The following is a 15,674-nucleotide window of genomic DNA, read 5'->3' as shown; positions in this document are numbered from 1 at the left end:
TGAGAGGATGAGTTTGAGTCCAGCCTGGGCAATTTAGAAAGACTGTCTTAAAAAATAAAAGAAAGTTGGGGATACAGGTCAGGGTGAAGACCTTTAGTTCAACCCCAATACCATAGGTGATGAGGAAGAAAACAAGGGTGGAAGAATAAATGGATGTTGGATGCTGGGTGAGCTAGGGATGTAGCTCAGTGGTAAATTGCCCTTGGATTTGACCCTCAAGTTTTTTTTTTTTTTTTTGAGACAGAGTTTCTCTGTATAGTTAAGGCTGGCCTTGAACTCATGGCAATCAAGTGCTGGGGTTACTGCTGTGTGCCATTGTGTCCAGTTTGATCTTAGCGTTGCCTTGCTGAGTTGGATGGTCTTGAAGGTACCTGCTAGTGCTGATAACAAGGTGGCCACAGCAGAGCTGGCGGGTTGAGCTGTGTGCTGAGGACAGGCAGCACAGGAGGGAACATCAGGGGCACTCAGATTTGGGGACTTTGTCCACTGCAGAGGAACAGATGGCATCTCTGGGTGACAAGGGCAGGTAGGGTGCCAACACTTCAGGGGAGACCAAAATGGGCCTGTGGTAGGGGCAGCACTGAGAGGGTTGGCAATGCAAGAAGGTCCCACTGTGTCGCTTGCTGTGCTTGCTGTCCTGGCCCCTGAAGTGCACAGCAGAGGACAAAGCTCTGAGAAACGCAGGAAGCTAGCACTAGAGCACCCTATCAAGGACAAGAGCAAGGCCCAGACTCATGCAAGTCCATAACCTCTGCTATGGAGGTGCCCAGGAGATAACCCTGGTGCCCTGAGCCCACTGCTGCCCCAGCCTGCTGCTTCCTGGCTGCTTCTGCCATTGAGGGCAGCATGGGCCAATGGATTGCGGCCTGCCATGTGGCCACCAGCCCCACCCTGTGACTCCTCAGCTCTGGCCTCTTTCTTCCCCAGGCTGTATTCCAAGTCCAGCCTTGGGTGGTGCTGGTCCCTTATGTCTCCTGTGCTCTCTCACCACCTGATTCCCTCCTTCCAGATTCTTTTGGGCTGTAGGAACTGAGGACTGTCCTCCTCCCTGCCAAATGCTCCTGCTGTATGCAGAGCTCCAACCTGGAACTGGGTGCCCTGGTCTGGTCTGTCTCAGTGCAGATGACAACAGAGCTTGCTGAGGACCAACTAAGGTAGCAATTCCAAGACAGCTCACTCAGAAGGGACATGGGCAGAGGACAGGAAGAGGGGCAACTTGAAGGAGCTGGTAGGAGGAGCTAGGGTAAGCCAGCTAGGGCAGTCATGGTGGTATCCATCTGTAATCCCAGCACTCAGCAGGCTGAGGCAGAAAGATGGTAAATTCAAGCCTGGCCAGGGCAACTAAAACTGTCTCAAAATTGTAAAAAAATTTTAAAAGGGCTGAGGGGCCAGGCATATAGCTCAGTGGTACAATGCTTGCCTGGGAAGTACGCAAGGTCCTGAATTCAATTCCTGGTACCAAAAAAAAAAAAAAAAAAAAAAAAAGAAAAGAAAAAAAGGCTGGAATGTATCTCAGTGCAAAGTTCTTGACTTCAAACTCCAGTGCTGCAAATACAAAAACCAAACACCTGAGCAAAAGCTACTGTCCTTCCAGTTCTGCCTCCAACCTATACCAGGTGGAAGACACACTTGGGACACTGCCTAAGTTATTTTAGCAAGGTGGTCACCAAACACATGCCCCATAATCATACTCATTTTATTTCCAAGAAAACCCCAGCCCAGGCTACCGGAAGGTGGAGAAGCTGTGGGTGCCAGTGCAGGAGGCATAGGGGACACCCCGGGAGCGAATCTGGAGGGTGTGGAACGTGAGGGGCGGGTTGGGGCCCAAGGATCCTGGGCTCAGGGACTCAGTGTGGGGTTCCACTATGGTCACAGGGACAGCATAGAACAGCACCTGTGGCCGGGTGTCGTGGCGTCTCAGCGTGCCCTTGCCCAGCAAGTGCAGGATGGAAGAGAGGACATCAGTGCTGCTGCATGTGGCACTCTTGCCAAGGCTGCTGATCAAACCCCGGGGTGGGCAGGGGCCCTTCTGCCAAGCCTCCAGCACCTAGCACGGAAGACCAGAGGCGGCTCAGAGCTATACTCACCCTGGCTTTCGCTTCAGCCACACACTCCTGGGCCATGAAATCCCAGGACACCAGTGCACCCAACCTCACGACACACTACAGGCTGCAAATGACCCCTGTGGCTGCACCCCGCCCCCTGTGCCCACCGCACCAGGCAGACAAGCCGGTCAATGTGCAGCCCCTCATCGCCGTGGGCCTTGAGGATCCGGACAACCAGGCAGTTCAGCAGGTTCCGCTTCTTCTCCAGGCTTCGGCCCTCTTCATTCTCCACCTCCAGGTACGTCTGAGGTGGAACAAGCCACACACTGCCCCACCTTGGTCTGGGTTCCTCAGCAGTGTCTCGAACCTTGAGCACCCCTGAAATAAGCACCGGTCACTGTGGGGCTGGGAATCTACCCTGACTTGGAGCAGAGGCCCCGCTGGCCCTGGGTGTGTACCTCCCGGGATGTCCTCTTGCTCTCGCAGCTCCAAGGGGCCTCGTGTGGACGTGAGAGGCCCAATGGCCCGATGCAGCAGGTGCGAAGGGAGCCCCGAGTGCGCCAGCAGGCTTTCTACGGACACCACCTTGTGGAAGAGGCACAGAGCATTTGAGGTATCCCAGGGGCAGAGGGAGGACACAGGGCAGAGAACAAAACATGGGGGACAAGCAGGAGAGGCCACAGAAGAGGGGCCAGGCCACCTTCAGATGGTTGAAATTCAGCAGCAGCCACATCTGCACAGTGGACACGTGCAAGGTCTGGTCCCCAAACTGCAGCTCAGCACGGCCTAGCCACGTCCACTCCAGCCGCCGATGTGGACCTCCCTCTGCGGCAGGCTGGGTCTGACCTGGAGAAGGCCAGAGAAGGGGAGAGATGGGATCCAGAGAGTGGGTGCTACTCATCTCTGCAGAGTACCCCATGGTTCCTGACACCAGACCTCATGTCCCTGGCCTGTGTCCCTGGCAGCCTCAGGTATCTGGGACCCACCTTTGCCTAGTCCCATACTAGGCTGGCACCAGTCAGTGTCCTTTTTTTTGTTTTTTGAGACCAGGCCTTGCTCTGTAGTTCAGAGCAATCCTCCTGCCCTCAGTCTCCAGAGTGCTGGAATTGTCACCATCCAGGCTCCAACTGGCCACAGGGTCCACTCCCACCCTGCCCTCTCCCCAGGTCCTAGGCCCCCGCTTGGCCACTCACTCTTGTGGTAGAAGTTAGAGTATTGGTTCACGGTTCCCCTCAGGTAGGAGGGCAGGCAGGTTTTTGGGTTCAGTATGTGGCAGATGGAGTTGACAGGCCAGCAGCGTGGTGACAGGACGAGCACAGATACTTTTGGCATCACCCCTTCATAGTAGAAGTCCTCATTCTCCTCCTCCTCCTCCTCTGCTGCAGCTGCAGCTGCAGGTGCCTTCCTGTCCTCCTGCTCATGTTCAGGCTCCTGGCCACCAGTCTCCTGGCCCACCTGAAGGAGCAAGGTGTTTGCCTATGCCAAGGGACTGCTGCGGCCACCTTGCGCCTCTCCTCCCTCCTTCCCTTTTGTTATTCCTTCCCTGGCCCCACCTGCAGTTTCCTTTCCGTGTCTTCCAGCTTCAGCAGTTCCTCATCAAGCTGCTGCAGCTGGTAAACATGAAATTGGCGCTGCAGTTCCTCCGAGGTGCGCAGGCTCCGCAACATCAGCTGCGGGAGGCGGTTGGGGAAGCAGAGGCCAATCTGCTCCAGCACAGCCCCCTCCAGCCAGCTGGGGCCCAAGCTCAGAAGTCGCTCAGCCATGTAGTGCCTGCAACACAGGCCCAGCCTCAGTGTAGGTGCCAGGCCAGCCTAGCCTCCCCGAGCCCATGCTCACTCCAGCCCACCAGTTCAGTCCCGGGCCTGTACTCACTGGTAGTAATGCTCAAAGGTAGTAGCCACTTCCAGGCCTGAGAAAACAAGGGCTGCTTCCAGGCACCTCTGAAGCTGCGCCAGCATCTCCATGCCCTGGGCTCCCCCAACCCGGCTGTTCTGGATCCGCTGGTCAATGTTCCGGGCAAACTGCTCGCTCACCTGGGTGTTGGGCATGCACAGAAAACCCCATGGGCAGGAGCAGTAGCAGGGCCTGAGGAGGTACACAGAGTGCCTAGCAGCCCACTAGCTGGTCAAGCCAAAGCCTTGTGTATACTAAGCACACACCGCCATGGAGCTACAACTGTAGCTTAGTCAACTTAGGCAGGAAACTTTTATGGAACCGTTAACACTCATGCAAATTAGGAATATGAACAACTCTGAGAAGTGTCCTTTCACACATACTGTCTCAAAATCAGGTAACAAAGCTGGATGTGGTAGTACATGCCTGTGATCCCAGCATTCTGAGAGGCTAAGGCAGGATCACCAGTTTGAGCTCAGTCTGGGCAATTCAGTGACTGAGGCCCTGTCTTAGTGACTTAAACCTGGACTCAGAAAAAAAGCGGGGTGGGCAGGTGCTGGGTTCCATCATAAGCATCACAGGCAGAAAAAAAAAAAAAAAAAAAAAAAAGGGAAGATCAGTCTACAAAGTTAATATCATTTTGCTAACACTTAACAACCAGCTAAAATACAGCTTTAAAAAAAAATAACAAACAGGGCTAGGGATATAGCGATATAGCTCAGCAGCAGGAGCACCTGTGTGGCATAAGATCCTGAGTTCAATTCCCAGTACCCCCCCCCCCGCAAAAAAAAAAAAAAAAAACCCAGAAACAAAACACACCTGGGTATGGTAGTAGGCTACCTGCAATCCCAGCACCTGGGAGGTTGAGATGGGATAGAAAATTGGGACCCCCCAGTCCTAGCTATGCCCCCCACTCTGGGCTTTTTTTTTTTTTTTTCCCTGTTTTTCCAATTTTCAACAACATAGCTGTCATCAGGGAAAGGGAACATGAATGGGTCACTGAGGGTGGTGGGGAAGGAGAGTTCAGGGAGGTCCAGAGCTGGGGCCTTACGTGTGCGGCTCTGAGGAAAGGCAGCTGCAGCAGGGCCCCAGCACAGCCACTCTGCAGCGCCAGCAGGAAGGTAGCCCGTGGCCCAAACAGCTCAGAACTCGACTTCTGCAGGTTATGGAAGCACTCACAGTAGTGCTGGACAAAGTCATTGTCTCGCCAGTGCGAAGTCAGGAAGGCATTCACCTACAGAGAGGGCCCTCATGAGGAGGCATCCAGCAACCCCAGCGCCTGACCTGCACCTGCATTTACACCTGCCCCACCTGCTGCTCCACCACAGCGCGCCAGCAGCGCGTCAGGTTCCTCAGGATGCTGCCCGCGAGGCCCCGGGGGGCTGGGGAGCCCCAGTCACGGCTTCCGTTCCTTCCCTCTGTGGAGACAGAGAAGGTGAGAAGGCAGGGAGGGGCCCCCAGCTCTCCAAGAGTGCCCAGGGTTTTGCTGACATGCTGCCACCCACTGGAAGAGGGAGGGAGCAAGGGAACACGGACGGACTCACTGGCCCGAGGGGCAGTCAGAGGCTCGCAGGGCTCCACATGCACCAGCAGGTGTGTGAGACGACGCACGCGTGATGAGAAGGCAGCTGCGCGGCTCTGAGGGTTGTGGGCGGCCTCGCGACACTCCAGGTATTGGTTCAGCAGCCAGCCCAGCGCGCTCACACCATCCTCATCTGGAGGTTCAGAAAAACAAGCCTTATGTCATGTCTCCTGGGCTCAGGGTGTGGTCAGGTTGGATGGGGCGCAGAGAAAGAACCACTGGACAGAGAGACATAAGGAGAGGCCTAGCCTGGCCTGTAGCAACAGCTGGCACTTGAAAGATGGGGGAAATCGGCAGAGCCTTATCCTTGGTGGGAGAAAGGGTAATGGTCTCAGGTGTCCAAATGGCCAAGCTGCTGGGCATCATAGTGGAGGCTTAGAATTGCTGCACTCCAGGAAGCTGAGGCAGGAGGATCACTGCAATTTCAAGTCCAACCTGAATTATGCAGGAAGATCCAAAAAACCCAAAATAACTATGAGTGTAATGCTGGGGTTTCTTGGGGAAAGCAAGGAGTCAGGATGTTACCAGGTGAGGTGATGTTCTGCACCAGGGGGCTGACCAGGGCCTCCCAGCAGGTCTTGCCCAGTGCCCGGGCAGCCTCATCATCAGGGAGGAAGCGATCAGCGAAATTCTGCTCGTGGCGCAGAGCCCCATTGAGTCTGGGGAAGATAATGGAGGAGGAGGGTGTCAGACGCTTCCAGATTAGCTGCCTAGTGTGTATCTTGCCAGCTCAGTCCCCACCCCTGGCCTAGAGCCCTACTTGTTACTCAGAACTCACCCGGGCTCACTGGTAACCCCATTCACGGCACACAGCCACTTCTGTCCTCTCTTCCCCTTCCCAAGTCCAAGGCTCCATCTTTTGGCTTCCTTCCCCACAGCCCATCCCACCTGCCGTGCACAGCCAGACACTTAGACTGTTACACACCTAGAACTCAGGTGCAGGAGGCTCCTGCGGTCCTCAGCTATGTCCTGGCTCCAGGCCTGTGCCCGAACCATGTAGAAGAGACGTGTGTGACGACACAGCAGTTCCCGGAATGCTGGCCAGAAAGTGGGCTTGGGACCCAGGACCTCTACACCCCGAATGCGTGTGTCAATGCCACCCTGGAATACACACAGGCCTTATGCTGCTGACCCTGTGCCAGGCTCTGGAACCACCACAGCCTCCCTCACCCTGGCTCCACCTGCTGGCAGCGCTTTATGCGGATCTGGAGGATGGGCCAAAAGTGGGTCAGGTTCTCCAACAGGGTCACCCGGCTGGCACAGGGCATCACATTCACCTGACAAGGGACAGAGAGGGATGCTGCCTCTACATGCATGAAGGAGAGTGCCGTGACCACTTCAGCAGTCATGTCCCTTGCTATGTCCTTCCCCTCCCCAAAGCTAGGACATGGGGCTCTGATGCCAGCCCCACTGCTCTGGGCCTGAGGCCATCACTCGAGCAGAGGAACAAAGGACTCTATCCTCTGTGGGGCTCAGGGAGTTCAAGGTCAGGCTCAGGATGGTTAATGGAGGGAGGGTAGGTTAATGGCACAGGAGCCCCTACCAAGTTGAGTTCCGTGTTAAGAGAGCTGCTGGTGTTGCCCCCATACACCGCCACCAGCGCTGGCATGTAGCTTGCATCCTCCCTGGCCACCAGCAGAGTCAGCTGCCTGGGGATGGGGCAGAGCAGCTCGTGGGAATGGGAACTGGTCATGTCCATGCAGACAGACTCCAGGGTCTCTGGCTAAATCCAGAGAGCAGCCCCCAGGGAGACGAGAGAAAGCCTGGGCGTGAGGTGCTCGCAGGCACACATGCACAGTACCTGACGAGGACACCTTGGCGCATGTGTAAGGTGATGTGGTGGGAGCCGGTGCTGCCACTGGACTCCCAGTAGGTCTTGGGATTGCGGTCCATCAGCTTGCTGGCCCGGTGTGAGTTGGAGGACACCTCCACCTTCTCCCAGCATCTGTCCTCTTTCATGTCCATGTTGGAACCTGGCAGGCGGGAAGAAGTGGTCAATACAGAGCAGAAACAGTACAGGCATGGGGATGCTGAGCAACTGGGGACAGGCACAAACCCTGGCACAAGTATCTGAGGAACACATCAAAGAAGGGGATGTTGATGGGCCGGTGGGTTCGTCTGTGGTCTTCGATTTGGCCCAGCACCATCTGTAGCAGGAACACAGGAGAGAAGAGGTAGCAGTGGTGGGAGGGACAGAGAGACACACAGAAATGGAGGATGGGGACAGGCCACACAATAGAAAGAAGACTCCCCTGCTGCTCCCAGCCTCAGAAACACTCCCTCCACCCATTGCCGGTACCATGTTCTTCTGCAGCTCTGACCCTCAAGACCAACCCCACCATTCCTCCCGACCTGGATGCAGCCGCCCAGGACATTGGTGGTGAGGTTCTGGTAGAGGTGCGTGTGCTTCTCACACTTGGACACAGCATCCTGCAGCTCCGAGGCTGGCTCCAGTTTTCCCGGGTGCTTCTCTAAGGCTTTGGAGATAGCATCTCGAGCTCCCAGCTGGTTCAACACCACTGCATAGTCCCTGCTCCCCGAGGTTAGGCGGTGCAGGAAGACAATGAGTTCCTGGAGCACCTGGCATAGGGACATCACAGGGGCAGTGAGTGTGGGCCATGAGGGCATAGGCAGTGGTGTGTGTGCACTGAGACTGTCACAGTGGGCAAGACCAGGAGGGGATGTGAAAGGACAGGGATGGGGCAACTTTAGAGAACCGAGATCAGGTCAAAGGGAAGAAGCCAAGGCGTCCTGTGACCCCGGCATTCTAGACTGCTGAGCAGGGAAGGGAGAGCCTTGGCTCTTCAGTTGGATCCCACTATCCTAGAACCCAGAGGCAGGGCTGTTTTAAGTTCAGGTCCCAGGGACAGACAACCAGAGGCTAATGAGGCAATCCAAAGGACTGGGTTTATGTGTGGACCTCAGAACCAGAACCTAAGATCTGGGTAACAGCCAAAGGTGTGGACTGTAGACAACCAACCACCATGACTGCAGCTTTCTGGACCCTTCTGGAGGGTACCTGAGAGCACAAATGCAGGTAAAAGTGACACTTTTCAGTGTGTATCATACACTGTTTGATTTTAAATCAGGGAATGTATCACCTACTTTGAAAAATGAAATCTGACTTTAAAAGCAAAACAAACCAAGAACATAAAGGCTGTGTGGTGCCCTCTAAGCCTTGCCAAGAGGTCCCCTCCCTGCCCCTGCATTGCTTCAGGGAAGGCAAGGTACCTCACAGTCAGTGTTGGGGGACTTCAGGCAGGCGACGCACGCATCCATGGCCTCATGCCAGGGCAGCAGCAGAGCCTCAGGGAAATCAGCCAGCTGAGTCAGGATTCTGGGGCAGGGGCAGGGAGACAGAGGTGTACATCTGGCCCAGACCCTTCACCTCGTCCTGCCCCTCACCAGTCCTTACCTTAGTGCAGTCAGGTGCAGTTCCTTGTTATTGGCCGGAGTGTCCAGGCTACGCAGGAGGGCAAGGAAGGGCTGGGGTTGCCTCTGGAGCTGCAGCAGGCATGGCCTGACCTCGCCATCCTGGGGCCCCGGGCAGCCCAAGGCTTGCTCAAGATCTATGAGTAGTTGCCCAGAGGGCCCCAAACCCTCTGCCAGGTGCTGCAGGGTGCCAGGGCTCTGAGAGTGGGGCTCTTTCTCTACAGAAAGGGGTGCCACAAGAATTGGACAACATTAATGATACAGGGGCTCACAAAAGGCCAGGCTGACTCCTAGCTCTCCAGCTTTTTACTAATTTTCCTAAAAAATAATTTTTTGGGGGCTGGGGATTTAGCGCAGCAGAATAAGCGCCTGCCTTGCAAGTGTGTGGTCGTGAGTTCGATCCCTGGTATCGGTAAAAATACAAAAATCAAAAAAAGAGGAAAAAAATAATTTTTTATTTTTTTGCTTTTGGTGCTAGGGGTCAAACTCAGAGCCCCCCCCCCCCCCCCGTCTTTTTGAGACAGGGTTTTGCTGTGCAGTTCAGACTGGCCTTGAACTTACCTTGTGGCCATCAAAAACATAACGATCCTCCTGCCTCAGCCTCCTGAGTGCTAGGATTATAGATATGCACCACTGTGTCTGGCAAACGGAGGGCCTTGGGCATGCAAAGCAGATGAACTGCACCCTCAGCTGCCAAGTTTGTTTGGCTTTTTTTTTTTTCCTCCTTGTCCTAAAAGTCAGTTTTAGGGATTTCAAAACTTCTCTTAATATACTTAGAAAAGTTTCAAGACAGTTTGTGTGTGTGTGTGTAAGATAGGATCTTCCTGCACAGTCTGTGCTGACCTCTCAACTTGAGGTAATCCTACTACCTCAGTTTCTCCATGAATTAAATTTTTTTGTACCTGGAATCGAACTCAGGGCCTCATGCATGCCAGGCAGGTACTGTGCTGCTGAACTATATCCCTGGCTCCTTCCTCCCCATGAATTAATATTTCATAGTCTTAAAATAACTAAATAGCTTTCTATTTGCAAACAGCAGAGCATTCCCCTACTTGAAAAGCACACAGTCAGGCACAGTGGCACACGTACCTGGAACCCTAGGACTCAGGAAGCTGGGGCAAAAGAATCATGGGTTTGGGGTCAGTGTGGGCAATTTTATAAGACCCTGTCTCAAAATGAGAAAAAAGGAAGGAGGTGAGGTGGTAGCTCTGTGACAGCACTTGACTAACACGTGCAAGACCCTATGTTTAATCTCACATCCCTTCCACACACACAAAAATGCACACGATAATCTTTTGTTTGTTTGCAATGGAAAAAGTTAAATGTGAGGACTTTTTAAAGGCTTCTAAACATCTCTTGCAGCTGGCATCATGGCACATGTCTACAATTCCAGCACTCTGGGGGGCTGGGGCAAGAGGATGGTAAATTTGAATCCAACCTGGGAAACTTAGTGACTTAATGAGATCCTGTCTCAACATAAAAAAAGTTTTTAAACGGGTTAGAGATCCCGCTTAGTGTGAAGACCCTACGTTCAATCCTTAGTACAACAAAAAAACCCAACTGTGGTGGTGTAGCTCAGTGGAAAAATACCCCAGCTTCAAATCCCCAGTGCTGCAACACCCAAAGCTCTTAATTTTCCTCCTTTATATCTTTTTTTTTTTTTTTTGAGACAGGGTCTTGCGTGCTATGTAGCCCAGGTGGGCCTTGAACTCATTATGTAGCTCAGATTGGCCCCAAACTCACAGTGACCCTCCTGCCTCAGCTTCCTGAGTGCTAGAATTACAGGCATGCACCATCATGCCCAGCTTCTTCATCCTTGACCCCATCCTCATCCCCCTCCTCCTCTTCTTCTTTTGGTCCTTTACTGTTTTTCATATTTTCTTGGTACTGAAGGTTGCACCCAGGGCTTCTTACATGCTAGATAAGCTCATTACTATTGATCTATCTATATCCTTAGCCCTTTTTTTTTTTTTTTGTCTTTTTCCTTTTTATTGGTACCAGGGATCGAACTCACGACTGCCTGCTTGCAAGGCAGGCGCTTATGCCGCTGAGCTAAATCCCCAGCCCATCCTTAGCCCTTTTAACTTTTTTAACTTTTTTTTTTTAATTTTGAGAGAGGGTCTTGTGAAGCTGCTAAATTACTCAGGCTGGCCCCAAACTTGCAGTCCTCCTGCCTCAGCCTTTGTGAGTATTAGGATTATAAATTGCCATGTCTGGCTTTTTTGGGGGGGGTTACCAGGGACGGAACTCATAACCTTGTGCATGCTAGGCAGGCACTTTTGCCACTGAGCTAAATCTCTGGCCTTGCTTTGTTTTTTAAGATAGGGTCTCTCACGATGTTGTCCAGGCTGGTCTGGAACTCCTGGTTTAAAGGGATCCTCCCACCTCAGCAGCCCAAGCAGCTGAGAATACAGATGTGTGCCCCCAGGCCTGGCTTCCCTCCTTTATCCTTTGAGGAGGGTACCATGTCCATTTCTCTGCTTGTTGCTTCTCTCCTAGACAGGGCTATCCAACGGTCAGCACAGACACCTCCCTGGTGCGAGTGTCTTCTCAAAGACAAGCGTGTCCACCCGCTGTGCCTATTTGCTACCCACCTTCTGCTCTGGCTGCACCTTCCTGGGCCTGGGCTTGAAGGAGGCGTGGGTAGGCTGGCTGTCTGGGTGGGGCCTCAGAGGCATACTTCCTATAGACTCGGCAGTTGAGCAGATCCCTGAGGGTACTGTCATCAAGTCTCTGTGGCAGTGCCACCAGCAGGTTGCAGGCTAACTCCACAGGAACAGCCAGTTCAGCCAGGATCTCATCGTCCAGTACATGCTGTGGGGAGACGGTCTCACAGCGGCTCTGGGGGTTTCTGGAACAGTGTCTCCCTGCACAGCCTTCCACCCTGAGCACCCCCTGGGTTGCAGCTGGCTCCTCCCTGAAAGCCTACCACACCTGACTGGAGAACTCTGCAGACCTCTCCCCTGCAGTCCTTATGCCACCTGGCCCCCCTTCCCGTCTGTGACCTTCTAGATGTCTGTTCTGCCCCACACAGAGGTCCTCCACCCCGGTGTCCCTACCTCCCCATCTAGGTTCTCCTGCAGCATCTGGAGAACCTCCTGATGGTCAGCTCCATCCAGCTTTCTGATAAAGAACAGCAGCTCCCACCACTCAGCCTGGCTCAGGTGCTCGCTCTCCTCCACATCCTCATCCTCAGGCAGCACATAAGGCACAGCATACAACTCAGTCATGGGCTTCCAGCGCCAGGAGGGTAGCACTGTGGAAAGGGTCCAAGGAACACAGTCATGGTATCACCCACCCAGCCAGGCCCCCAGCATGACACTGCTTCCCCAGGGAGCTCACCTCCACTCAAGGCTCCACTGATTACTGCCCCCTGGTGGTCAGCAGCCTCCATCAAGTCCTCGAGGTCTTCAAAGCCCAGGATCTCCAGCATGTGCCAGTGCACCCAATAGGTGCGGCCCGCTGACTCCCACAACACCTGGAGGAAAGGTAAGGGGACCAGAGGGTTAAGGCTTCGCTGTGGCCCAAGGGTGAGGATCTATACTCCCAATGTGGCCACCTGGATGGAAATAGCTCCAAAAATAGCCAAACGCTGGCACATGCCCAAAGGATACTTTGCTCTTCCAGATTGGCTCTGCCTGTCTTTCCCCATCCTTGCTAGCTCAAGTCTCTACTTTCTACCTGGCCTCAAGCAGCCCAGCTCCCTTATCCCGACCTTTAGGGAAGTCTAATGCTGTCTGTCCCTTGGTGTTGGCCTTCCAAACCCACATTTTCTCAGCTGTTTGAGTGGCTCCTCTTTTGATTGTTGACCCCTTGGTCTTACTTAGGGTATTCTCTTTGTATAGCCCAACAGTCAAGCTAAACCCCACCACAGTAATGTCCTGGCACCATGTGCCCCTCACCTGCGCAGGGGGCACGCCACTGTTGCTTTGCAAGAACTCGCCCTCATCCCCAGCACTGATCTCCTCGTAATTATCCAGCATCCGCACTCGCATGCCCGGCTGCAGCATGTCCCGCACATATAAGGCATAGGTATTGCCACTTGCGAACTCGGTTCGAGTACGGAACCGCCTTGATCTTCTGAAGGAGCGCTGGGCCTGGCTGGCTGGGAGTTGAGGGCTAGCATCTACTGGCTGAGGCTGGAAGATGGAACAGGGGGACCGTGCCGATCTCCCTGGTCTGCCTGAGGCCCGGTCCCAGCACATGGCCTGCACCAGCTCTGAGATCAGGGTGCCCATGGCCATACTGAATTCCAGATCCAGCCGGCCCCTCTCCTCACTCAATTCTGCAGTGGCTCCTGATTCCTGGGCACTACTGTTCAGCTGATCCAAGAGGAAGGTGGCATGTAAATACCGCTTCACCAGGGAGAAAAGCAGCCTTCCTGGCACCTGCAGGATACAACTTTAGCCTCTACCCATCTTGTTTCTGTTCCTGCCCTTCTTTCCACACTGTCCCCAGTACCAGGTACAAAGGCCTGGTCCTTAGATCTCACTTCTGGCTTCCCCCACTTTGTCCCCAGGATACCTGTGGCAGCTGAATGCCCTCAAAAGACATAGGATGTTCAGCCAGTGTGGCCTGTGCAAACAGCGCCAGCAGGGCACAGCGGCTGTCAAAATCCAGGTGCTTCTCGATGGCTTCTTGCTGGCTCAATGACAGAAGGATCTGGGTCCGAGTCCCTGTAACCCACACCCCAATCAGTAACTGCTCCCTAACTTCACTCTTCCCATGTTCCCAGCCTACCCTAGGCTTTTTACTCACTTAGTAAAAATCATCTCGGTACTACTCATTGGGAATGACACGATTTGTTGCTATGTTTCAAAAGCCAAAATTTACTATCTTATTCATGCGCCCAGACACACAATCTGCAGTAGTCTAAACACTTCCTTTTATAAAAAGCCAATTAATACAAAGTTCTTGCAGATTCATTTTCCGTTTTCTGCAGATGTCTCCACCCCACTCCCAACCCGCTCCCCTCCATTTCTCCAAACAAGGCAACAGAATCATGTCTGCCAATGTCCAGTGATCCTTGCCCCCCGCCCCCAGCCCCTCTCCTGCTTGCCCTCCCTCCCTGTGCTGCCCCTTACCAGCATCGTGGGAAGACAGAGCCTGTATCATGCGCCCAGCACTCCAGCGAATCTGGTAATCTGGGCTACTCAACATGTGCATGAGCAAGTCCAGGACCCTTGGGTCTTTGAAGACCCCAGTGAGAGGCTCAATGCTGGCATAGGCGCTGAGCACATGGACGGTGTGGAGCAGAGGGGCAGGAGGGACGGTGCCCACACACTCCTCCAGCTGCCGAAGGGCCCTCTCAATCAGGGACTTCACGTCGGTTTCCATCTCCCCCAGCACAGATTTGTCCAGGGTCCCGGCCTCCACTGCAGACTCCTGGGAGGGCCCGATGACCTGGCCGTTCTCGCCCAGCATCTTGTGGCAGTTGGCATAGATCTCATCATCAGACATCCACAGCAGGATGTGCTCAGCCTTGCAATGCACTTGGCCAGAGCTCCCTTGCCCTTCCTCTCCGCGCCTGAGGATGAGCCAGCGGATCTGGTACTCGGGGTGCCCATCGTGGCCCACTCTCTGCCGGATCAGCTCGTCAGGATAGGCGTGCAAGCCAGGCCCCAGGGGCACCCTGAATTCCCTGTAGCGGAGTTCCCCCACCATTCTGGAGCCTAAGACACACAGGTAAAAGAGGACAAGGTGGAGTGAGAGGGTAGGTAAGAAAGTCAAGTCCATCCAGAAATTATGGAAGCAAAGCCCACACAGCTGCAGCTCTAGGAGGGATAAGGGTGGGCCCAGGAGTTGCCTGCTACAGTCTAGATGGGACCAGGACCAGACATGGGGACTCCGGGTGCTAAATGGCTGTCACCAAGGCTTACAGCTTGCAGTGGGAGGGAGACAGACCAGCCTGGGAGTCAGAGCGAAAAGAGCTTTGGGCATGCAAAACAGCTAGGGAAGGGAGTGAGACCTGAGAGAGTGAGGGTTCAGACAGAGAGCCCCAGCACATGCGGCCAGGGGCGCTTTCTCTAAGAGCCTAAGGGCAAGATTTCCATTCTCCAGCTGGGAGACCCTGAGAACTGATGAAGAAGTGGAGTGCCAAGATGGCCAGCGAGGAGGGCTGGCTGGCTGGCGACAGAATGCGTGGAGCACCTGGGCACCTAGGGTAGTAGGGACACTGTGAGTCCAAGAAAGACTCACGGGGAGCTGCCGCGGGGGGTGGGGGTGGGATGGGGGGGCATGCAGGAGCGGGGCTGGACCGATGCAGAACCCAGGTCAGTGGACAGGGGGGCGCGAGGCAGAGTGGGCACTGGGGCCGGGGTGGGTCTCTGGCCACCTCAGAAGTGCACTGGTTCGAACGCGGGCCTGTCTTCCACGCTGGGGGCGCACAGGGTCAGAGACGGTGAAGCTGATGCAGGCCTGCCCCTAAAGGGGTCGCAGTGGTTGAGCCGATCAGGCGGGGGCGTGTCCCCAGGGCGGGAGAGGAGGGCGCGGCACTCGAACCGGGCCTCGGCAGGGTCACAGCGCCCGGCTTGCAACCTTGGGAACAGAGTAGGCCTGGTCCTTGCCCGCGTTGGGCCCAGCTCTGGGGCTCCACTGCCCACCCCGCCGCTCATTTCCGCCGGACCCAGCGGAAAGCAGGGGGCCAGAGCGCGGGGAGGAGCCCACTGCCACCTCGGCGAGGCGGACTCCTCCTTGGCACCGCCCTTTCCTGTTCCTCTGTC

At 54.7% G+C, this 15,674-nt stretch overlaps 1 protein-coding gene across 2 annotated transcripts; it reads right to left on the bottom strand.

Moving 5' to 3' along the window:
• Positions 1-1,677: 1,677 nt before the first annotated feature.
• On the bottom strand, positions 1,678-15,638 carry Cul7 (cullin 7). 2 transcript variants are annotated; one of them, XM_005005371.4, is made up of 26 exons: positions 15,287-15,638; positions 14,037-14,624; positions 13,477-13,628; positions 12,855-13,340; positions 12,295-12,430; positions 12,012-12,208; positions 11,547-11,766; positions 8,936-9,170; positions 8,752-8,857; positions 7,873-8,100; positions 7,577-7,667; positions 7,322-7,493; positions 7,064-7,169; positions 6,702-6,797; positions 6,446-6,621; positions 6,046-6,179; positions 5,483-5,653; positions 5,250-5,356; positions 4,990-5,172; positions 3,918-4,078; positions 3,599-3,815; positions 3,239-3,500; positions 2,746-2,891; positions 2,504-2,630; positions 2,218-2,423; positions 1,678-2,047 (listed from the first exon to the last, which is right to left on the bottom strand). In XM_005005371.4, the coding sequence occupies exons 2-26, from the start codon at positions 14,614-14,616 to the stop codon at positions 1,724-1,726; spliced, it is 5,019 nt and encodes a 1,672-aa protein (XP_005005428.1). In that variant the 5' UTR covers positions 14,617-14,624; positions 15,287-15,638; the 3' UTR covers positions 1,678-1,723. The 2 variants fall into 2 exon arrangements, with proteins under 2 accessions (XP_005005428.1, XP_005005429.1); XM_005005372.4 differs by lacking the exon at positions 12,855-13,340 and having other exon boundaries at positions 15,287-15,637.
• Between the last annotated feature and the right edge of the window lie 36 nt (positions 15,639-15,674).

The sequence above is a fragment of the Cavia porcellus genome, unplaced genomic scaffold (assembly GCF_034190915.1).
Source record: "Cavia porcellus strain 051 isolate PalLab524CR breed Dunkin Hartley unplaced genomic scaffold, mCavPor4.1 scaffold_28, whole genome shotgun sequence".
Taxonomy (NCBI): domain Eukaryota; kingdom Metazoa; phylum Chordata; class Mammalia; order Rodentia; family Caviidae; genus Cavia; species Cavia porcellus.
This window is presented reverse-complemented; position numbering and strand designations above follow the sequence as displayed.

Coding starts and splice junctions, on each gene's coding strand:
- Cul7 (XM_005005371.4), bottom strand. CDS start 14,616: ATGGTGGGGGAACTCCGCTACAGGGAATTCAGGGTGCCCCTGGGGCCT. Junction 7,668..7,872: donor TCCTGGGCGGCTGCATCCAG/GTCGGGAGGAAT, acceptor TTCCTGCTACAG/ATGGTGCTGGGCCAAATCGA. Junction 3,501..3,598: donor ACACGGAAAGGAAACTGCAG/GTGGGGCCAGGG, acceptor TTGCTCCTTCAG/GTGGGCCAGGAGACTGGTGG.